The sequence below is a fragment of the Camelina sativa genome, chromosome 3 (genome assembly GCF_000633955.1).
Source record: "Camelina sativa cultivar DH55 chromosome 3, Cs, whole genome shotgun sequence".
Classification (NCBI taxonomy): domain Eukaryota; kingdom Viridiplantae; phylum Streptophyta; class Magnoliopsida; order Brassicales; family Brassicaceae; genus Camelina; species Camelina sativa.
Genome location: NC_025687.1, coordinates 25483618 through 25506895, shown reverse-complemented (window position 1 = coordinate 25506895; position 23278 = coordinate 25483618). Strand labels below are relative to the sequence as shown.

General features: G+C 34.1%; 5 protein-coding genes across 12 annotated transcripts in view; 2 read left to right on the top strand and 3 right to left on the bottom strand.

Moving 5' to 3' along the window:
* LOC104779305 (NADP-specific glutamate dehydrogenase) overlaps positions 1-2931 on the bottom strand; it is an 11239-nt gene extending 8308 nt beyond the window's left edge. Inside the window, exons 1-6 of the mRNA XM_010503663.2 lie at positions 2647-2931; positions 1358-2007; positions 691-820; positions 402-603; positions 162-248; positions 22-81 (exon numbers count right to left, since the gene is read on the bottom strand). Coding sequence (XP_010501965.2) covers positions 22-81; positions 162-248; positions 402-603; positions 691-820; positions 1358-1919 — 1041 coding nt within the window. The 5' untranslated portion in view covers positions 1920-2007; positions 2647-2931. The remainder of the gene's footprint in view (positions 1-21; positions 82-161; positions 249-401; positions 604-690; positions 821-1357; positions 2008-2646) is intronic.
* LOC104778086 (ubiquitin carboxyl-terminal hydrolase 6) lies at positions 3688-8329 on the top strand. Its single transcript, XM_010502453.2, has 17 exons — positions 3688-3797; positions 4034-4179; positions 4308-4343; positions 4446-4553; positions 5037-5137; positions 5242-5368; positions 5728-5787; positions 5870-5988; positions 6441-6549; positions 6700-6788; positions 6977-7046; positions 7137-7217; positions 7292-7384; positions 7467-7515; positions 7695-7814; positions 7938-8012; positions 8109-8329. The coding sequence occupies exons 1-17, from the start codon at positions 3788-3790 to the stop codon at positions 8162-8164; spliced, it is 1449 nt and encodes a 482-aa protein (XP_010500755.1). The 5' UTR covers positions 3688-3787; the 3' UTR covers positions 8165-8329.
* LOC104778084 (dof zinc finger protein DOF1.7-like) lies at positions 9025-10152 on the bottom strand. Its single transcript, XM_010502452.2, has one exon. The coding sequence runs from the start codon at positions 9951-9953 to the stop codon at positions 9294-9296; it is 660 nt and encodes a 219-aa protein (XP_010500754.1). The 5' UTR covers positions 9954-10152; the 3' UTR covers positions 9025-9293.
* LOC104778083 (serine/threonine protein phosphatase 2A 55 kDa regulatory subunit B alpha isoform-like) lies at positions 11863-16342 on the bottom strand. 2 transcript variants are annotated; one of them, XM_010502450.2, is made up of 14 exons: positions 15963-16342; positions 15518-15621; positions 15339-15434; positions 15124-15243; positions 14717-14875; positions 14232-14323; positions 13912-14030; positions 13649-13772; positions 13232-13355; positions 13042-13110; positions 12866-12957; positions 12690-12767; positions 12532-12599; positions 11863-12443 (listed from the first exon to the last, which is right to left on the bottom strand). In XM_010502450.2, the coding sequence occupies exons 1-14, from the start codon at positions 16072-16074 to the stop codon at positions 12307-12309; spliced, it is 1494 nt and encodes a 497-aa protein (XP_010500752.1). In that variant the 5' UTR covers positions 16075-16342; the 3' UTR covers positions 11863-12306. The 2 variants fall into 2 exon arrangements, with proteins under 2 accessions (XP_010500752.1, XP_010500753.1); XM_010502451.2 differs by having other exon boundaries at positions 14720-14875.
* LOC104778082 (cyclin-J18-like) lies at positions 20314-23278 on the top strand. 7 transcript variants are annotated; one of them, XM_010502446.2, is made up of 7 exons: positions 20314-20575; positions 20885-20984; positions 21072-21170; positions 21362-21435; positions 21569-21695; positions 21800-21838; positions 22178-23278. In XM_010502446.2, exons 3-7 carry the CDS (start codon positions 21072-21074, stop codon positions 22349-22351), a joined length of 513 nt encoding a protein of 170 aa, XP_010500748.1. In that variant the 5' UTR covers positions 20314-20575; positions 20885-20984; the 3' UTR covers positions 22352-23278. The 7 variants fall into 7 exon arrangements, 4 of the variants coding, with proteins under 4 accessions (XP_010500748.1, XP_010500749.1, XP_010500751.1 ...); XM_010502448.2 differs by having other exon boundaries at positions 20316-20575; positions 21365-21435; XR_766388.2 differs by having other exon boundaries at positions 20324-20575; positions 21365-21435; positions 21569-21700.

The following is a 23278-nucleotide window of genomic DNA, read 5'->3' as shown; positions in this document are numbered from 1 at the left end:
GGGAATAACCATTCTACTTACTTTGTCAGGACCCATATATCTGTACATCTCATTCATGAAACTTTGGCAAAATCTCATAATCTGCGATGTTACAAAGCAACATATCAGAACACCTTTAAAAGATCATTCGCAGGGAAAACTGCAAGGGGCGAAGATGTCACCTCATTGTCACTTTTGCCTTTAGGATCAAAGTCGCTTCCACCAGATGCCCCTCCCAGTTTATATGGTGACAGAGCATTTTTCAACGTCTGCAAAGGATTACAAACAAATTACAGTCCAAAATGACGCAAAAGAACAGTTAAGGTGGCCACCAGGGAAAAGAAAAAGTAAAATGGCAAACAGAAAATAAGGGGAAATATAAGAGAAACCCGAGGAAAGATAATTGAAGGATTTCACAGTACCTGCTGAAAGCCAAGAAATTTGGCAATGCTTAAATTCATGGATGGATGAAATCGGATACCTCCCCTACATGGACCCAGTGCTTGATTGAACTGAACTCTAAAGCCGCGGTTTACATGTGTTTCACCACGATCATCAATCCATGGAACTCGAAAAACTATCATACGTTCAGGTTCTAGTAGCCGCTCCATGATATTGACATAACTGAAATAAATAAGAATGGAACACTGTGATTTTGATGCGGTTTCCTGAAAACTATGTTACAAAGATGAGAAGCAAACTGCTACTTACTGAGAATTTTTTGCAATTACCCGCTCTAGAGCATGCACAGATTCTTGTACAGATTGAACAAATTCAATCTCATTAGGATCTCGTTTCAGGGCACCCTCAACAATTGAACCAGCACTTTTTGACATAAGAGCTTCATTGAGAGGGAAAAGTGGCAAACAGTTAACAAAAGAATAAGCAAAGAAAGACACTAGCCATGCCATACAGAGATACAAAGATCAAATGGAGCAAGACCAGAAACAGAAAACCAAGGAGTCAACATTTTTCTTTCATATTTTTAAATAAAAAAGAATAATACGATCTCTATCCTAATCAGAAGAATATAAACCTGAGCCTTATGGAAAGAAAGCAGACATACCAAGAATTTACAAGTTCACAAGTTTAACAAAAAAAATAGAATTTACAACTTTCTCTCTTTCGCGAAACTAACTGCATCTAAGCATTTGTTAGTAAAATACTTCCTATTACGACTTGCTTCATTTCATCACTTAAAGCTGTAAATTTCACTAAAACTGGATATACAAATATATTTACGAAAAGTAGACAAGAGAAAGTTCAAAGATAGTTCAGTGAAAGTTGGTTAGATGGAACACAAGGAGTTGCAAATTATCTTGACTCACTACATAGAAAAGGAGATCAATCACTTGAACCAATAATGTAAATAACTTACTCTTCACATAAATGGGCTTGTCAACAACAATCTTTTCTTTGGAAGCCGTTTGGAGACGCAGAGCTTCTTTGTGTAGTAAACTATTGTTGTGTTCTTCTAATGCACTCATCTGCATGTTTCTACTTCCTTCATTACCGTAAGGATTTCTTCGATGTTTTCTACCATACTCTCTGCAAATAGAACAAAATATCCTAGCTGTTCCATCCTTCATATCGACATAAGCCCACTTGTACGTGTCAGCCCATTCCTCTCTCCACCGTTTGACAACTTTTTTCTTTCTCTTCACCGGTTGACCCTTTGACATATCCTGATCCTCACCGGGCAGGTCAGATACCAAAACCATATGCTTCGTTTCATCATGCTCCCCAGTAGAGGGGTCCCGTGGAGGCCCGCCAATCAATGAATTGTTAGCAAAAGCAGCGTCATCATCTCCAGGTCCAATTTCCAAATCAATTTCTTCGCCAAGATTACTTACAACAAGCTGATGCCTTTGTGCCTGCTGGATTAAGTTCATATCATCCATTGAGGGATTCATCCCCAACCCACCTGTTGGTCCAAACATTCAGCATCACAGTTTTAACCCCCACCTTAAGCTTCTCTTTTGCTGACTAACAGCAACTGTATCCTACACTTGGTACAAACGCCCGAACCTAGTTCGCAACAGAGAAAACAGTCCACAATTAGAAAATAAAATATATAGTTTAGATTACTAAAAACAAAAATGCACTTTTCTCATACAAGAAACCACCATCCACATTTCAGTTTCTCAGCACATACCAGTGGCATATACAAGACTTCACCTACCAAGAAATGCACAAACTAGAGAGGCCTCAAACAAATTAGATCCAGACCAAATCTCAGAAAACGCTTTGAAATCATCCACCAACAAAACGCAAGTCATTTCTCTAAGCTTGTGAACACATTTCGGAGGAAAATGAACTGATATTATCTCACTAGTGAATCATCCAAACATCAAAGACCCGTACTTTAATACTACTATACAGCGACGATTGAAATTATTTTCCCAAACTCAAATGACTTGAATCAACCAAACTCTAATTGATACCTAAGAAGCCGCAGCAGTTGAAACAGTGATCAAATCTAACATCTTTCACAAAAATTCAATAAAGCTCATCTAGACATAAGTTGGAAACATCAAAACAGTGAGAAACCAAAAAAAAAACAAATACTTGCTCAATTTAGCAGATAATTTCGTCAAGTTCATGAAAAAAAAAAAAGATAAACTGAAGAAAACCAAACCAAAAAAGAAAAAAAGATCGTAACTTTACTTTTTTGCCTGTAGCGACGGGTCGCCGATAAAAACAGAGAAACCCCACGAAAGACAATTGTCGCTAAAGAGACTTTAAAAGAGACATAGCTCTCTGCTGCTCGAAGAACTTGTTGATAAAGATTATATCTTCGCCGGATTCTGAAGAAGTAGGGAGCTTTGAGCGGGGGATAAAGATAAATCGACCAAAGCGATTTGTTGCAGAAGAAGAAGAAGCCAACAAAAATGAGAAAATCCCAAATCAACAAAAGGTGAATGCGTAAGAAGTAAGAACTTCTTCTAAAAGGTCTACTACTCTCTACTAAAGAGGGTTTTAATCTAATTGTGGTTAATTAAACATTTTTAGTGACCTTTTTAATCACCCATTCACCCAATAATCTCAATTCAAAAAAAAAGTGATATATTTTCTAGTTTACAAAAAAAAAAAGGTTATTGTAAAAATGTGGAAGAAACACACAAAAGTAAAATATTTGTTTTCACAATCAACCATCTTCCTACTATATTTAATGATGAAAATTTTAGTGCCATCTTTTGCTGTAAATATAGCAAGTTTATTGATACAAACCATGTTAAAAAATATATTTTTCTGTTTTAAAATATAATATATTTTAGCTAAATATACGCATAATTAGAAATATTTATTTTAAATACTAATCATAAATAAATTTTAAAAAATATAAAAGTAATCTAAAATTTACCTAGAAAATCAAAAACATATTATGAAACAGAAAAAAAATTCTAAAACATCTTATATGATGAAACAGATAAAATATATATAATATTATGTTAAATGTGTAATCTTATTTATCAGATTCATAATTTTTGCAAATATAAAATCGAAAATGGGTATATTTTAGAATTTAACCTATTTCAGTACAAAATTTTGATTATTAAATAGGTCGTCTAAATAATTTACGTAATCAGATATGCCTAAACCGCTTAATCAAAAATAAAAACAATTGAACCGGTTTGGTTAAAATTGAGGAACCGACTCCAACCCCAAACCCGACCCGTTTCAATTCGGACATATATCAGAAAGAACTTTGTAGAAAACAAAAAAAAGAGTTTCAGAAATCAAAAAAAAAATCTAAGAATCGTTGCCGTCTCCACAAGCAAGAAGCCTCTCAGTTCTCACAGCGAAGATGCCTACAGGTTCCCTTCTCTTTCGATTTCTTCGATTCTGTTAAATGTTTTATTCATCGATCTATAGTTTCCTCGAAATCGGTGTTGATGTATAGATGTACTCCTTTCGAATTTTCGTAATTAGGGTTTTTGTTTATTCTGACGAGAGTTGATTGGTGAAGTTTGTGTTATCTGCGGGGTTATGGATGATGGTTGGATTTGACCTGATTGTTTTTTAAACCTAATTTTTTTTTTATTGTTTACAGTAAGCGTGAAGTGGCAAAAGAAGGTGTTCGATGGTATCGAGATTGACATTACTCTGCCTGCTTATGTTTTCAAGGCTCAGTTGTATGATTTGACTGGAGTTCCACCTGAGCGTCAAAAGATTATGGTCAAAGGTGGTCTCTTAAAGGTGATATCTTGGTTTTCACTTTTTAGTTTTTTTTTTTTTTTTATCACTAAGATCTGTGTTTCCGGGATTGTTGTTTCTTGATGTTGATGATGATGATGAATAACGTCTATCTCTTTTAATTTATGCAGGATGATGCAGATTGGTCTGCTATTGGAGTGAAAGATGTAAATCTCTTTTTGTTTTTCTTGCATTCATTTGGCAATTTTTTTCTCCTGAATTTATTGATTTATAATGATGTTTTTTCATTTATTTTTGATCATTTATAGGGTCAAAAGTTGATGATGATGGGAACTGCAGATGAAATAGTTAAAGCTCCTGAGAAGGCCATCGTTTTTGCTGAGGATCTACCTGAAGAAGCGCTAGCCACTAATCTGGTAATTCTTTTTTCTGCTGACTATAACTGTGTATGTGTGTGATATGACCCTTGAATATTCCCTCTCTATGGAGTTGAATGAGAAACACCTTAATAAGAGATTGTTGGAAAATCCCCAACTCCCACACACACACACACACGTTTTTCTAGCTTCTGTTTAAACTGATTGCCTTACAATCTACTGTTTCTTAGCTGTCATAGTTTCCATTTGGAACAAAGTACCTAGAGTAGAAACAATTTTACGGTATACGAACAAGCAAGCTTTATCAGTGCGCTTCATGGGTTTGGTATTTTTTGCTAACTTTACAATCCTTGGACGGGAAACTATCCATACTCATAGACTTCAAGAAAGAAAGAAAATAAAACAAGATAAGCCAAACCTCTTGCTAGCATTAAAAAAATTGGTGTCATGTTTTGTTCATATATTTGGAAAATTTGGACATCCGTCCTAACAACTAACAAACATTACAATTGATTTTTTCAGGGTTACAGTGCTGGCCTTGTCAATCTTGGCAACACGTGTTACATGAACTCCACAGTGCAGTGCTTAAAATCTGTCCCCGAGTTAAAATCTGCATTATCCAAGTCAGTTGATCTATTATCCTTCTTTGTTCCTAATAAAAACACCCAGGAAATCATATGTCTTTATTAAGTATTGTTATCTCATACAAACAATTTCCTCTTAATAGCTACTCACTTGCTGCACGAAGCACTGATGTCGACCAGACTTCTCACATGCTCACTGTTGCCACACGTGAGTTATTTGGTGAGCTTGATAGAAGTGTCAATGCTGTTTCGCCTACACAGTTCTGGATGGTTAGTCTCTGTCCATATGATTTGTGATTTACTTACTATCCATGGTAGCTCCTCTGGACTACTAAAATCAGAACAAAAAACAAAAAAAAAACAAAATTCCGTATCCAAAACAGTCTGTGTCCTAGACAGAATTTAAATTGTGGGTTTGAACAGAAATATATGCAAAGACTATATAAATAGGTCAACAACATTTGTCTACAGTGTCATCTATGATCAATATGCAAGCATGCGTCTGTGGGGTTGTATGGAAGCCTCATTGCTGATGTCGTTTGCTAGTTCACATCATTACTGCCCATATTTCATCAGATGATTTGGAAGTTTCTAGTTCTTGGCTCATATCCACTATGGTAATAATGCAGGTGTTACGTAAAAAATACCCTCAGTTTAGTCAGCTGCAGAATGGAATTTACATGCAACAGGTTTGTTTCTAATTACAAACTCAGTTGCGTTAAGCCTTGAACCTTTCAGTTTGTGAATTCATGCTATTAAAATGTCTAACAGGATGCTGAAGAATGTTGGACACAACTGTTATACACACTTTCTCAATCTCTAAAAGCACCAACTTCCAGTGAAGATCCTGATGCTGTGAAAGCACTTTTTGGTGTCAATCTTCGGAGCAGGTATCTGTACAACATTCACATTTCAGTATCATGTCTGGCTTGTTATATGTATAGACCATTCATATAATTGGTTTTTTAGTCTTGGATCTGTAAACAATACAAATTGTGTGAACGGTCTTCATCCTGTAATTTACGACCATACACTTGCTTGGTATTCTTAATAAGCAGGCTAACAGACAAAAAGGAGGGAAATACTTGAAAAGTTTTTGTTGCAGCATTACACTTAGTCGTTTCGGTTTTCTACCTCTCAAGGATTAAACTATGTGTGCTTGAAATTGTTACAGACAATATTGTGATAGATAAGTGCATGTGTGTGGGTGTATCATTTGTTGAGGGTTTTCTTACAGGGAAATATATCAAATTTTGATTGCTGTGTTTATTCATGTCAGTACCTAAGTGGTTTCTTTCATCTTGCCTAGTAAATCTAATTGTCTTTTGTTTTTGCTCTGTAGGTTGCATTGTCAAGAAAGTGGCGAAGAAAGCTCAGAGACAGAATCTGTATATTCTCTAAAATGTCATATTTCACATGAGGTGAACCATTTGCATGAAGGATTAAAACATGTAAGCAAGTTTATAATCTTAATATGATTTTTTCTGATTTTTTTCCTGTATTTTTTCTCGGATATAGAAAAACTAGGACAATGTTTGCTTATATTCTGCTTATTATGAAAATCTTGTATTTATGGCCCCAATTCTTCTGGTTAATTGTAGGGATTGAAAGGAGAACTTGAAAAAACATCTCCTACTCTGGGCCGTACTGCTCTTTACCTCAAGGATTCACTTATAGATTCCTTGCCAAGGTGATCAGTCTCTGCTAATTGTTTGTGATTTTTATTGCACATCTCAGTTCACTGTACTCCTTTTGTGGCATGCTTTTTATCCAAGCATGTCCCAGAGAACTTAACTTCGTCAACTTACTAAGTTAGTGCAACTGCTAATCCTTTTTCCTCTGACACGGAGTTTCACTCTCTTATAATGTATCTTGAAGGTACTTGACCGTTCAGTTTGTGCGGTTCTTCTGGAAAAGGGAGACTAATCAGAAAGCAAAGATTCTCAGGGTATGTTTTCTTTCTGTTTTTGTATCTTAAGCAAAAGTCTAGATGCTATACATTCTTATGGTAATGTCTCCAACTTGTTGATCTTTGAAGAAAGTGGATTATCCGTTGGAGTTGGATATATTTGACCTTTGTTCTGAGGATCTCCGGAAGAAACTGGAAGCTCCTCGCCAGGTTTGTTCTGTCTATTGGTGAGCTCAATTTATCTGAACTGTTAAACCAAATCAACTGACGGCTGTGTCTTACAGAAACTTAGAGATGAGGAAGGTAAAAAGCTTGGTCTGCAAACTAGTGCTAAGAGTGGCTCAAAGGACAGCGATGTGAAAATGACTGATGCTGAGGTACAATACCTATTGGACTTGTATATATCATATATAAAGTCAAATCTTCTAAGAAGATTTGTTGCTATGTATTTGTTTGCAGGCGTCATCAAATGGTAGTGGAGAATCTTCCACAGTAAACCAACAGGAAGGTACATTAACTAAGACCCCTTTTCAACGTTTTTCTTTACTGGCTTGGAAAGAGCCGTAATTGGTTTGATGTAATACTTGGATGATTGTTTCTCCATTATTCTCATTTCAAAGCAATTAAGAATCTTGTCAGAACCTAATTGTGAAGAATTTAATTCTGGTTTGTAATGGGACTTTATAGGTGCTTCTTCTGGGAAGGAAACTCACATGACTGGAATCTATGACTTGGTCGCTGTGTTGACCCATAAGGGTAGGAGTGCAGACTCTGGCCATTATGTTGCATGGGTCAAGCAAGAGAGTGGTTAGTTCCTTTGTCTAACAAATTTCACATCTCTCTCTCTCTCTCTCTCTCTCTCTCTCTCTCTCTTACATGATCCCTCATTTTTCTTTTATCATTTACAACAACAATTCACATGGTATACAGGCAAATGGATTCAATATGATGATGACAACCCGAGCATGCAACGGGAGGAAGACATCACTAAGCTATCTGGAGGAGGTAAACACAAGAGCTTTTAATCCGCCTTTTATTTACTTTTTATGGTTCTTGCTTATTTCTAACTTGTTTCTTTACTGTGTTAAAAATAATTCACAGGTGATTGGCATATGGCGTACATCATAATGTACAAAGCCCGCTTTGTCTCCATGTAATCTCTCTCTTTTCTTTTGTTGATTTTAGTTCTTGAAACATTCAGATCATTAAGAAGCTTATGTAGACCACCTCAGAAATTGTAAGTTCTTTTAAAATGTTACAAGCTGGATTTTGTCGCTATATTATTAAGACATTTATTTTACCTTATGATGACTCTTGGTCAAGGGTGTCACATTTTTATCATCAATTCACACTACATTTATTATATCAAAAATTAATGTTGTTATAGATATCAAAATAACATCTTTGTGGTTTTATCATTACCCAATTCAGTATAAAGAAAAAAATCGATACATGTACTGTAATTGTAAGTCTGAAATTAGCCATCAAAATTGACAAAACAAGCCCCCTAATATATATAGTGGTCCATAAAATCAAGGGTGATATAAATGGAAATGGCCCATCAAAAGAGGAGTCATTGGGATGAGAGAGTCATATAGCAAATATGGTTAAGCATTGTCAAAATCAAACTAATCCCAATACATATCTGATAACAACTCATCAGTCATCATTTCAAACCATTTTTACCCAAACAAGAGCCTAAGAAGTGGACTACATTGATTGCTTAAGACTAACTTATCCATCCACTTGGACCACAAATTTGATTTTCTTTTTGACTTCTTCATTCAATTTGTTTGCTCATTCACATAAATAAAACGAGTAAGATCAGGTGTGATTGTGACTACATATATAGATTTATGATCAGAGAATTTGTATCATACATGTAAACGCATGACTTTTGTTGTATTTTTTCCTTGCGAGTTATAAAATATATGTCAACTCTTATTTAACATTATAATCTATAACACCAATAGACGTAAGCAATTAGTAATCATAAACTTTTGCCAGAAAAAAAAACTTCAGATTCACAAATATATATATATTGAAACGATATTCAATCCTCATTCAATAATTCCAATAAATATTAGTACTATTAAAATAACACTCGCTAAAGCCAAATCTTGAAGAAAAAGAAAATGGCAAAAGAAAAGTGAATAATAATTTTTCTTTTTTTTTAAAGAGGCTAAATGGACCGACATCATTTGTTGTTATATTTGACTAGGAGATGACTAAAAAATAAAAAGGTAAGACAGCTATATTAAATTTACCAAATTACCCTTCACTTCTTTAATTCCCATTCTTCTCCACTCTGTTCATAGCTAAATCAGTCCACGTGTCATCGTTACTCCTCCGTAAACCCGAACCCAAACCCAAGTCCATACCCGGAAACCAACGCGAGCCGGATTCGTAAACAAGCCCACCACCCACTTGCAAATTCGAAGCCAAGAGCGAACTGAAACTCCCACCAGTACCATTCTGATCACCAACGGGTAACCCGTATAACATCCGGGTCGGATCCATATCTTGACCCGTAGTAACCCTCACTTCCTCTGGTTTTGACCCGGACCCGGACTGATGATGATCATGAGGTTTCTCAGCAGAGACGGTTTGATGATTCTTGAGGTTACTACTACTACTCGACGGTGAAGATGAAGAAGAAGAACCGGAACGTTTGTTGTTCTTGCGAGATCCGCCGCCGACGGGGATGTTACGGAGAGCGCCGCCTTTGGTCCAGTAACGGCGACAGTTTTTGCAAAAGTGACGGGGCTGTGAGAGGTTGTAGTTGTTGTAGTAACAGAACTTGGTGTTTGGTGAGTCGCAGCGAGGACACTTTAGCTGTTCTTGTTCTGGTAGTAACTCTGTTTGGCTCTGCTTAGCCGCCGCGGCTGTCGCCATCATCATCATCGACTGGTTGTAATAAGCTGCAGCTGACGTCATATCCTGCATTTTTTTTTTTCTTCCCCTTTTTTTTTTTCTTCTCTGACTTAATTACAAGAAAATGTTTTTGTTTTGGGTTGTGCACAGAGAGACCTTTAAAAAAGAGAGGAAACAACAACAACAAAAAAAAAATGGATTCTTGAATTTGGGGGAAGAAGTTGTAAGTTATAGAGAGAAGAGAGATAAAGAGTGGAGCTCTATTTGGTGGTGGGGTAACTAATAAGAGTTTTCTTCTTCTTTTATTTTATTTTTACCCACAAAATGACAATTTTTCAAAACTTTCTTGATTTTTTTTTTATATTTTTTTTTTTGGGGTGTACTATAGTAGAGACTTTTGTGTTATTGAAGATTTTCATGATTTTCTATATTTCTTGTTGTTGACCTCTGTGTTTTTTTTATTTGCTTCTTTGTGGTGACAGCAGCCGACCTTTGTGTTTCTCTATTTTGTAAGTTTGCTATTAATTTTCTACTTTGTTTTTCAAAAGTCATGGTTTTGTTGATTTTTAATAACCTTTTTTTTTCTCTTGCGTAATTTTGTTTTATATATAACATTTTAAAATAAATTTTAAAAATTTTCAATATAATTTAAATACTTTGTTATGTTTTTTTATGGATACAATAACTTTTCAAAAAATATATAAAACCAAAGCGAACTTTCTTAGAAATTTCCTTCAATAGTTTTCTTTGACAAGATTCGACGCGTTGAACTTTACCATTGACCTGTTGACTTAACTAATACTATCGTAGAGTTTTGTTCCCTTGACTTATAACTTTTATCATTTTTATTTCATTCGTAGTCCACAAGAAAATAAACTTATACTAGTTGAACTTGAAACCTAATAGTCGAGCTCAAATTCTAATAGTATATGTTCAAGGCAATCGAACTGTCTGTCATATTATGCTTTTTAGCTTTGAGCCATGAATGTTCAAAGAGCTACATAAATTTCATCTAAAAAACTTCCAAGTTAGGTTCACCTGATAACTTTCGGTATGTTGTTAAGTACTCAGAATATGAAAATCTGACTCCAATTTTGAGGCCTTTTGATTTTAAAATTAGTGATTTCGAGTTATGTTCAAAACGTTATTCGTTTGATTAAAATAGATTTGTTAAACGTTAATTATTAATAGGGTTAAACATAAAGTTTTTGTAATTTGATAGAAACAGGTAAGTTTAGAGACTTTTTGATTTGTCCCAAATTTTAAATCAACTAGGGCACGCACAAACTCAAGAGCTATGATGCTCTCTGACCCACTAAGGCTTCCGAATTAGCAGACAAAAAAACATGTAAAAGATAGCGTACGTAGCAAGCAAAGTCTTATTATTTCGTTGGATCATGAAAAAGGAATAATCTATACTAATAAAAAAAAAGGCATCATTACACTTGGAACCCCACCATGGAACATTGAATCAGCACCGTCAGTTTTTTTTGTACATGCTATCGTGAATACATTGAACCGTGAGACACCACACACAAGTGTCGAAACCAGGTTTGACGATCGCCTTACGCTGCCGACTTCCGTTATCACTGATCGTTTTTGTGCGGGCTACCATTTGTGGCTCTCTAGGACGACAAATGGATGGCTCAGGTTACTTAAGTCTTAGCCACAAGAGACAGTTTTCACAATGACGCGTATTGACCTTATTCGTTTTTGTTTATAATTCGTTTCGATATCGGAGGTCCTAATTCACAAGGAAATTCAGTAAACATGCATAAACAAGGCAGCAAACACTTTCTGTTAAATCTTAATAACCTTGTTTGGTGAAATAAATAATCCTTTATTAAATCCAAATAAATAATAACAAAATAACTAAATGAAAATGAAATGGCCAAATAACTAAATACGTAAGAAGAACATGTATATGTAAATGAAATGTATTATTTTAACAAGTCAAGAAAATCGAAACAAGTTTAACAAAAGAATCAATAAAACAATGATTACACAAAGAGCCAGAAAAGATTATAATAAAATCTAAACTATATCCATCCAAAAGTCATATGGGATTAGCTTTTACTAAAATCACGATTTCTTCCAATCGGATTTTCATGTTTTTTTTTTCTTGGCCTGTAAAGTAGTTTCCAAGTGCACAAGGTAAAATTCTACACTTTAAAAAAAAAAAAAAAAATGAGAAAGAGAATGATTGGTTTTTCACTGCTCGCCTTTTCCATGCCTTTCTCCTAGAAGTCCATGATGGTGATTACAGAGCTTACGTGATCATAAGACCAGGTCATGATGATGATGAAGATGATCTTAGGTGTATATAGCATTAGCAATCCCTATCAACCACCATAAGGAACCAAGAAAAACAGAGTCTAGAGCAAGGAAATGCGCCTTTTTGCTTCTTTTTTTGCTGAGTATGTAGTTAGGCATAGTACATGTACAAGCTATTTGCAGCGGCACAAGCAATTGAGTTCTCATTCGGATGCCAAGCAAGATGCAGCAGCTTTGTTGCGTAATCAAGAGCATTGCTATTTCCATCAACTCCAGGACTCTCTGATCCTGTTTTACCATTTCATTATTGACTGATTGGATGCCAAATTCTTAAAGGGTATAATGCTCAAATGAGAGAGGAGACAGACAGACTAACCTCTACTTATAACCCGCGTTATACTGCTTAGTGCGGTGGATGGCCTCGAGGGAATTGGGACATGTCTCCTATGATAAACCACAACACAAATTCCATTTGCATCAACATTGAGAAGAAACAAAAGAGCACACTACTCTTAATGGCCTTACTAGGTTTACCTCATTGGGTTTCTGCTTGCTTCTAAGGTTGCAGTCTCAATACTTCCCGGGGAAACACCAAACACACGGAACAGATTGCTGGAAAGAGTACGAATGCGAAGGAATGATTATACAGGAAAATAATTGTTATTTGAGAATGCGAATATATAAAAACTGCTCAGCGTTTTGGGGCATACCTGTAAGAACCTGTAGCTGCTCGTAATCCATTGCCACTTATACAACACTCGAACTTGTCAAAGATGGAATCATTTTCATATAAATCACAGAGCTGAAAATGGCCACAGGAAAAGGAGTACCAATCAGCTATGCATAACTTCTCAAAAACAATTCTCTCGAAGTATAGGAAACTGACCTTTGGTTTCAAATATTCATGAACCTGTAAAGTTGCTACTGGACCCGAGTCCATGTTGATGTCCCATAACTGACATGCAAAACATAACCAAGAGGTCAATTTACCTTACACAAACAATTACAAACCAGCCACTAATTGACTTCAATGTTATATCATATCTAAAGCTAATGGAAACAATGAAAGTATGGACCTTAAGTGTCATGTAGTCACGGCTAAGTAGATATCTTCCTTCTTTGGCAAATTTGATGTCTGAGACTGAAGCAATTATCTCAGTGAAGAACGATTTAGGACCTGCTGCCTCTGGTTCCTCAAACCTGCAGAAATAGTAACGTTAGCCTCTGCTGCTACCGCAGGTTATCAAATCCTAGAAGAAAGTGTGCTGTCATTTATTTGCTTTCATACAGCTTTATCTTCCTCAATTATAATCGAATATTTTACAGCATTACGCTAGAAACTTATCTCTCAAGTTGGAATGAGATGAATTTTTCCAAAGAAAGGTAAGAGAGATAATTGAACAATGATGAAGTAAATAAGTAATGAAGATGATTATCAAAATTTACGCTGGACTACAAAGAAACTTAATAGAATTTCCAGCCTCAGGACTTACAATTTGGAATGTGAATCACATAAAGCTGATTGGCGCAGATCAATCAGGCGAATTGAACCTTTCGAACTGCTATAGGCTAACATATTGCAATGGGTAGGATGAAATTCTGCTGATGTGATAACCTCTGCAAGAAGAAATACAATAGCAATTACGGAGAATATAGCATCCAATTGGTTGATATATGTGTATCGTATACGTCAAAGTCGATCACCATAACATGCAGACAACATACGGGATAGAAAGAACAGTAGACCACTGCTTACCAGATAGATCTTCCATTTTTGCAGGCTTGACATCAACAATATTGAAACTTTGATTGTTGATCTCCATATTCCAAAGATTGATTCGCAAATCATCAGCAGATATAAATGTTTCGCCGTCACTAATTTGAGAGAACAAATACTATTAGAAGCAGAACATTATCCATTGAAGTGTCGATCAAAAGCTAACATCAGCGAGGTAGCAGTTTGAATAGAAAGACGAAGAAATGGATTGATTATCCACAACGGCAATGGTTCATCAGACGACTTATAGTGACTGTAAGAAAGAAGGTAGTTGAATACCAAATGGGTGAATCACCTACCTATTATTTGAGATTGAATTGATGTGATAATCATGAGCATGAGCATACACTTTTCGACATCTAGCAACAGGGCTCGACTCATGGCTAGTTACCTGTATATTTCAAACGAATTATTAGTCTACAAGTGAGTAATACCAAGTAATTTTGACTTCAGAATTAATTCTTAATCAGTGGTAGAGAAGGTCATGTAACTAGAGACTAGTACTAAAAACACAAGTCGAGCACCAATGAACAGTAAACTGGAGCAAATTGTATAATTCTGCCGGGCGCATATACTACATGATATGCTCCATGTTATTTCGAATCAACTGGCACGAAGGGAAAACCCTGCATGTGAGTTTTCGTAATCATCCAGAAAAAGGTTAGTACATTGATTGGCTCTACGATGCAGGTCTTCCTTGAGTTCGTGTTGAAACTAGCATGCTTAAAAACATTTAAGAAGCGACAAACAAAAAATAAAGAAAACAAATTGTTCGGAGTACAACTACCACTGGTAACCGCAGAGAAGAGATGCCTCCTGGTGAGCTGTTCACTTCAGGTACTCCTCCATTCACAAAGCATGGGCTTGCAACGGTTCCATTTCCTACAGTTCTTGAAGGATCTGATTTCATATCACAAATTTTCTTGATCTTCTTGTCTTGAACCTATTAAAAACTCTCACATAAGAAAAAATGGAAAGAACCACATCTACATACTCATCTCAACAGGTTATTAACAGAACAATTAAAGGTGTAGAACAATCTAGAAACAATAAGCAACCAACAAACAATGTCAACGCCCAGAGAGTTCAGATATCAACATTCTCGAGATTACCCATGAAGCAAACACAAAGTTGCTACCTTAACAGTATGTCATTCAGAGGGCCAATAAATGATATAGAGGTAATTTTCACCTTCCAAAACTTGATGGTCTTATCATTCGTCGAGAGGAGAAAAAGAGCTCCATTGGCTGTTTGACACCATCTAATTTTGTTAATTTTCTCCTCTATCTCCAAACTCTTGAGGTAATCAAACTGGTAGACAAAGAAACAAACATTTGAATAGACAGAAAATAAACGGTATAACACAAATCGCGAGTAAGAAAACAGAGTGAATCAATCGAAAATACCTCAGGGTCATGACTCTGAAATTCTGTTTTATAACGGAACTCTGGATGCCTCAGTGGATAATCAGTTTCTTCAAGATCCCTTCTGGTTCCACTGCTCTGTAATCGATACCATGCAACAACAACATAACCAAATGTCCAATATTTATGCAAATCACTTGGGAAGGCAAAAGTGGACATACATTATTGGCATCGGTTCTCTCGAAAAGAACAACACGTCCTCCACGGTCACCAGTAGCAAGATGGTCACCAGAATTATCAAATTCAATCGCTGAGATTATATCAACTGCAGAGGAAACAACACCAGCTACAAAGTTTATTTAAGAATTTCAACTAATAACATCGATTCAACAAAATGCAATCTAAAAGCCTATAGCTTTCAAGTTACCCATAAACAGATACAAAGTTGAACCCCCAAAAATAAAATAAAAATCAAAACTTTACAATGATTGAAAACGTAATTAACGAACACAAACAGATCTACAAATCCAGATTACAAACAAAAACATCGAATTAGAGAGAGAGAGAGAGAGAGAGAGAGAGGTTAGATCGAATAGTATAAAGCTAAATACATGTGATGTGTATGTAATCAAAGCAACACAAGTCAACCCCCCTGAGATATCTAACCTTCTTGAACTTCTTCACCAGCGCTTCGTTCACCGAAGACCTGAGAGAATCTCCATTCCAAAGGCAGAGATGGGTCTGCCGAAGCTGCGACGACCTCATCACCACCGTTCATTCCCTCTCTCTTCTCTCTCTATCTCTCTCTTTATCTCTTTATCTCTTTATCTCTATTCTCCGATTCACACTCACTCCCTCGGGATGTAATCTAATGAATTAGGCGGATCGTGGAATCAGAGATTCCGATTTGGCGGGAGTCGAATCCGATTGAGCTGTCTCTCTATCTCTCTCGCCGATAGATTGAAGCAAATCGAAATCGATCAAGGGAGAAGAAGAAGAGAGTATCAGATGATTCCCAGATTTCGACAAACAAATAAAATCACACTCTGTCGTGTCTCTTTTTTTATTTATTATTAAATAAATTATAAAATGTTAAATTTTATTGTTATTTTTATCCTTATGAAGTTATAATTTATCTATTTTGGTTTTATTACTTTGTTTATGAAAATTAGTTCAGAGTTTTGAAAATGGAAACAAATATATATTATACTAATTATAACAATTCTTAACATTTGTGACAAAAAGAAATCACATTTATTTCCAAAATATCTGTCATACAAATATATTTCTTTCTCTTTTTCTACACAGTGTTGAAAATTACTGGAGGTAGGTTTTTTTGTTTTTCACTTTTAGTTTTTTTTTTTTTTTAAAGATAAAGATATATGTTCTAGACAATATCTGAACTTTTTTGACATCTTCTCTCTATCCACTTAACTTAGATCAGTGAGCAAAATATATTTTCATATGACAGTATTATTATTATTTTTTTAATGGCATCAGTATGATTTTCACACTTGTTTGATGTATGATGTATAGACAAAAGTGAGATTTATATCATGTCAAAGACTCTGGACTCTATAAATTGTTTTGATTTTAAATATAACTATTAAAATTATAAATAGTCGATTTATTATAAAATATATGTAGTAGATTAAATGGTCTTTTGGATAATGTCACAAGGGATGGAAAAAAAAACCGTTTTTATTTTCGGTGAAAACAGAAATATTTTGCACTTTTCTTACTACAGTACGCTATACTTTGATTGATATAGCTCAACACAAAATTGTGAACTCAAGCTCGGGACGCGACCGACCATAAAGTCACTACCCGAGAAACGATGGTGTAATTAATATATCAAGTTAGAATGATCACTAGTTAGCTAATAAACATCTTCTTCTATGTCTCACTTTACCAGCTATGGAGATTGATGCTCCATTTTAATTATATGGAAAGTGTTACTATATCTTTACTTAATCTCTGCGAGCTAAGTGTTCTTGAGAATACAAGTGTGATACTGCAAAGACACGTTTTCCTAAACTTCTCCCTATAGACTTTATTATAGCTTATGGATTTACACTGAAACTTCATTAACTCATATTTGCCTGCTTTTACATGCGCGGAGGGCTTCTACACTTTTCGCTCTTGTACGTATTAACACAGAACAAACAAACATAGATGATAGATCTTTCGCCCTCCAGTCCACACCCACTTGGAACAACTTACTTTGTAGATTACGGAGACTAACTGTAACATTACTTGTTGTAAGGACTGTCAAAGAGATCAGTATCTATTATCAATTTTGAACTATGATGTTTAATTTACTTTAATTGGTCTTAATAATAGTGGTGGTTCGTCAGCCCAGAGTTTGTTGATGGTAAGTTATACGATTAGGTGCCTTATGGCTCTTGCATATATTATGAAGAGTGCATAGAATTTTGTTAAATAAAAGAGAATTGAGAAGATAACATGTTTTACATTTATAAAAGGTCAAACAAGGTTTTCGCAAAAAGTTTTCTACTTACATTAGAAAAAGAAAAAAGGAGATAATATCAAGAATCAAGATTGAAATATATAACCTGTCTAATGAAAATGTTCTTGTGCAGACTCAATTGATATCGTCATGTTTCTCTTTGCTTTCGTCCATATTCTCTGATTAGTACAATGGCATGATTCATAAGAGCAAATAACTCAATTTTACAAGTAATGAAACTAAACAATGCAAACACACATATAAAAATTATGAGAGGACTTCAAAAGTTTTACTATGGATGAAACCTGAAAAAGTCGGAACTTTTTTGCGAACCTGTGGAAATCAACCAAAAACTTTTTTGTTGTAGAGTGTAGACAATTGAATTGACGATTCTGACCTTCACCAACAACACCCAATTTTCTAGATAGAGTTAGGCTTTGGAGACAGACACAAGTGGAGAGAGAGACATATTCCAATCTTATTTTTGCATGTTTTGTAAGAAACATTTTTCGATAGGAAATTACGAAATCTTACACAATATTCAACACATTTGTTTAAAGTATACTAAAACGGTCATTTGCTTGATTGAATCCAAAGTAAGAAAAAAAAAAAAACATCACACATAAGCTTGAAGCGTATCTTACCGAACCCAACGTGTAAGCATGCGTCTCGATTCTTGCCATTTGCTTGATTGAATGAATCCCTTCTTTTGTTTTTTGAGAAATTTATAAAACACCATTTTTACATTAAATAGACTTGTACTATGAAAATAATTCTTAAGATTAGTTTTTATCCTAGCTTTGTTTAAGAAAACTTCATATCTTTGATCTATATATAGAATACTGTATAGCAGTCTATTGTTTGTTCTGTCCAAAAGAAAGAAAAGACTATTCTTTCATATTTTCAAACTATTATTTGACAATATATGCATCGTTTCTGCACCATACAGTAAAACATCTATAAAATTAATAATATTGGGACCAGGAAAATTTATTAATTAATAGAGGTTTTAATTTTTCGATAAATTAATAATTATTAATTTATAGAGAGACTTTCCTAATTTGGTAAAAAAAAATTAAAAATAAGATTTAATGGTTATAACTAATATTTTTATAAAATCAATTACAATGAAAATAACAATTATCATGTTTTGACGATAGCACTCAAAGATTTTTATACAGTAAAAATATCAAAAATGAACTCTTATAAAAATTAATGAGTCGATATATACATATATTTAGATAATTCTATATAATTATTAATTTATATTATTGATGGGACTATATATTTACAAAGGATTTTCAAAATTTTTATTATTTTATTATATTATCGAATAGTGTCCAAAATTACACTAGTTCCAACTTGGAACCGGAGAAATTTATTAATTTATAGAAATTATTAATTTACCGAGTATTAATTTATAGAGGTTCTATTGTACTATATCATCATCGAGTCTCCAAATTTTGTGTGCGCGCACAACCTTTACTTATTGGAACTAAATTACGAAATTATACTTATTAACAAAATAACACCAAGAGTCAACTTGTTTTTGTAAGGTTAGTATAGAATTTCAATATCGAAATCTAATTTGTTGTAAAATGTCAAACCGAAACTTTTGAGGCATTTTGAAAAAATCTACAAATTTTGAGACCCTGCCAAAAAAAAAATTAAGAAACAAGGCAATAAGTATAGAGAAGTCACACTATTGAGATAATCTCATCCCAATATATATATATATATATATATATATATATATATATATATATATATATATATATATTGCATCAAGTTTACAAAATACTTAGAGAATGTGTTGCGGATCTCACGATTAATGAACTTGAGAGAGGTAGCTAGGTGGTTGTAAATGATACATATTCCTTTTGCTTCCATGTGTGATAGATATTGTTGCTTGCGTTGCTATCAGAACGAGACTTAGTATAAACCGGTCAGAGTACATGATTATTATCCATGATTTTGCCGTCTTGCTTGGTGATACATAGTAGCATTTGTTCTTCATAGGGGATAGTAGTAGCATTTACGTGATCATTTAAAAGTTTATCGAATTGTTACGCAATAAATGATTCATGTCGAAAATAATTAAACCATGTCGCCATTTGTCACTATCCATAAGATTTGTCTATATAGGAGACTATAAAAGTTTTAACATCGCTTTCACAGAAATAAATAAAATATGAGTCATTTCTTTAATATTATGGGTCGTAAAAAAAACTACTATAAGCATATATATGTGTGGTCAAAGGTCAATCATCTTCCAACAATAATAAAAACTCAAATATGAAAACTCATTCACAAACAAATCAACACAAAGGAAATGTGAATAAGAAAGGATTGAGTTTGGTGAAAGCTATTGTGTCCATTGATTTTGAAGAAATATGTATTAATGTTTTATTCTTACTACAAAAATATGATAAATGAGGTGGGGTTGGTGAAGAAGATTTATATTTTTTATTTATCGTAAAAAAAAATAAAATAAAAAAATTTCCAATTTACATGGACTAAACTGCTTAGACCTTTCCCATCGGGGGATGTTAGTGGGGTTTTTAGGTTTTTGTAGGGAAAAAATAAATCAAAAGAAAAGAAAAAAGAGAAGAGACTCTTTAATATAGCAGACTGAAATCGATTATAAGAGACGCTATGTGGCCATGTTTGGTTGGCTAATAGAATAAAACAAAAGGGATTTTTTTTTTTTGATCTGATTTTGGTGATGAAAGCAACTCGAACTTCTTCCGATAGTTAAATAATCAGCGCTATCTCTCTTCTTCGATCGATTTCGTCCCTTTGTTGTCAGGTATTACGATTTTTTCACTCCTCCGACGAATCCTGATTTTAGTGATTTCGATTTTGTTTAGGGTTTTAATTGTGGAATTCAGTAATCAAAATCGGTGAAATTGCTCGTTTCCTTTGCTTCTGATTGGATTAGTTTCGTATCGGATACTGTAGATTTGGAGTATCTGACTGCCTTATTGATACTCGTTTCACTAGTAGGTTTATGTGCTTTTAGATTAGTTCTTGTTTGATGGATTTTGGATTTTGGTGAAAAATTTAGGAATTATGTCATGTTTTGTGATTCTTCTATCTGGATACTTGGGTTTATTAGGTTCTTACAGAGAAAGAAAGCTGAACACTGGCTATTGCAACCTCTGACTGAAATCAATTTGCAGCTGTTTGTGTTAGTCTCCATTTGGATCTCATGCAAAGTGGGTTTTTACTTTTGATATAGTCTTTTTGTGTTGTGTTCTTCTCTTATATTGTGTACCTAGAACTGAATTGGTTTGCTTCTGTAGATGCATTGTGCTCGGGGTTTATCGGTTCATAGTCTGAAATCCTTTGGGGATAAAGTGATTACAGAGCAACTCTTCATGGTTCGGGATTTTTTGGATGCGGTAAGCTGCTCTTGAAACTGTGAATGACATTTGTTTGATGCTTTGGTTTTTGTATTGAGTTATGAGTTTCTTTTGGAGGAACTAGTTTTTCTGAAGGTAACCATCCTACATTTGGGGGGATATGTTGTTTACGCTATAGAAACCGAGCTTACTCGAACTTATTATCTGTCTTTCTCATTGTACATGAGAAGCAGGTTTTGAAATTTGACATTGGCACTCTTAATATAGCTTATACACTGCTTGAAGACCTTTTCATTCAGTTCAAGTAAGTTGTTTTATCCTTATCAAGTATCTAAACCCTTAAAGCTCATGCTTTAAACTAACATAAATTGAACGATACCGTCTTGGTCCATGTTTTTATTATTATCTAACTCCTAAACCATACTTTCTTCTAATAGAGAAGTTGCAAAGGTTGGGGAACTTTTGAACTTTGAAGCATGTATGGACATGATGGATCTTCTTTACGAGATAGAGGAGACATCCCTTCTTTATCAATCTTCAACATCTTTAGCTGCTTCCATTTTGGTAATGTAATTGCTCTCCATTAAGCCTCTGTTTGAATAGACCTCAAAAACCAAATTACCTCATGTTCTTCTCTTGACCACATGTGTCTTCTTACATAATCACAGTGCCAAAACAACAGTATGACTTCCCTATCCTCCCTTAGGGTAAGCATTCATACTCCTGCTCTTTCCATCAAAATTTGGTTAGATTAACAATTATCAAAGATAGATTTAGATTAATCAAGTCATCAGATGTTGAATTAGTTATGAATTGCACTTCTATTGTAATATGTATTAATGTTTTTATTATGTTTTGTATGTTTCAAAATTAATTAAATGCAATATTTTCTATTTTATATTTCAAAATAAAAATATTTTCAAAATTAAAAGACCCAATATTTTTAACTAAAAGATCATGGGTTTTTATATTCAAAATTTCTACAATTAATTCATAAAAAAATTAACAACTCCCTTATAAAAGACTACTGATAATTATGGTCTTAGGTTATATCGTCGTCAACATGGGCCCACTCTTCCACCCGAAAGCCCAATCAAAAAATATCTCACTATCTTCACCAACCCACTCCTCTGTTTCACCAAACCCATTTCCTTTATTTCCAAAGTCCCACCCCTCGTATTTCTCAACCTTTCCGTTTTTTAACCCATAAGTTTCATTAGTCATTTACACATCCAAATTTTGTTTGACTGATCGATCTTCAAATTCGAAGAACCCAATGGTTTTAGTTTTTCATGTACTGGATGTTGTTGATGGCCAAACAGTGTGGTTGGTAGCTTGGTAAAATATATATATGTGATATGTGTCTTCTATTAATATGGAACCAAAATAGACCAAATCAACAAATGTAGACATTATTAAAGTTCATATACCCCATAAATGGCAAATATCTATATATATAACTTTTGGCTATGCCTTTTTCCTAAAATTATGGACTTTTTTTTTTCTTATCTGTTAAAATTATTATACACAATGGACATTTGTTGTTTTGGTCTACATTTGTTGTTTGTTTTTAGCAAATAACACGTTTTTAATCCTTGACGTCTCATTCTACATGATATTACGATATTTATTTAATACCATACATTTATTTATAGGTTATACTTTTTCCATCATATGTTTTTGAAAAGAAAAAAAAATTCCTAAATTATACTATATACATTTATCGTGCAGATTACAGAACATAAAATGTTTTTTAAATAAAATTTAAAGGGAAAAAAAATTTAAATTGATAATCCCAGTGATATTTTTTCATTAATTCCGCTACAATAATAATTTACCACTACACTTTATGCGTTTATACGTGATTTTCAACAAAATTAATATTTTCAAAAAAAAAAAAAAATTGAAAAATGGCAGCTTACCAAACGCGACGTGAAAACAATGAGAACCCATACTCTACTTCGTAATGACAAAATTACCCTCATAATAATCAATAAACTACAAAACTAACATTTTCACCAACCCCACCGTTTTGTTTACTCCGATTGTGTTCTCTATATGAACTCCTCCGACACAACTCAAGTCTCCTTCAGGCCAAAGCCTAAAATATTCACACAGAAAGAAAACTCTTTTCCCTTTTTTTTTTT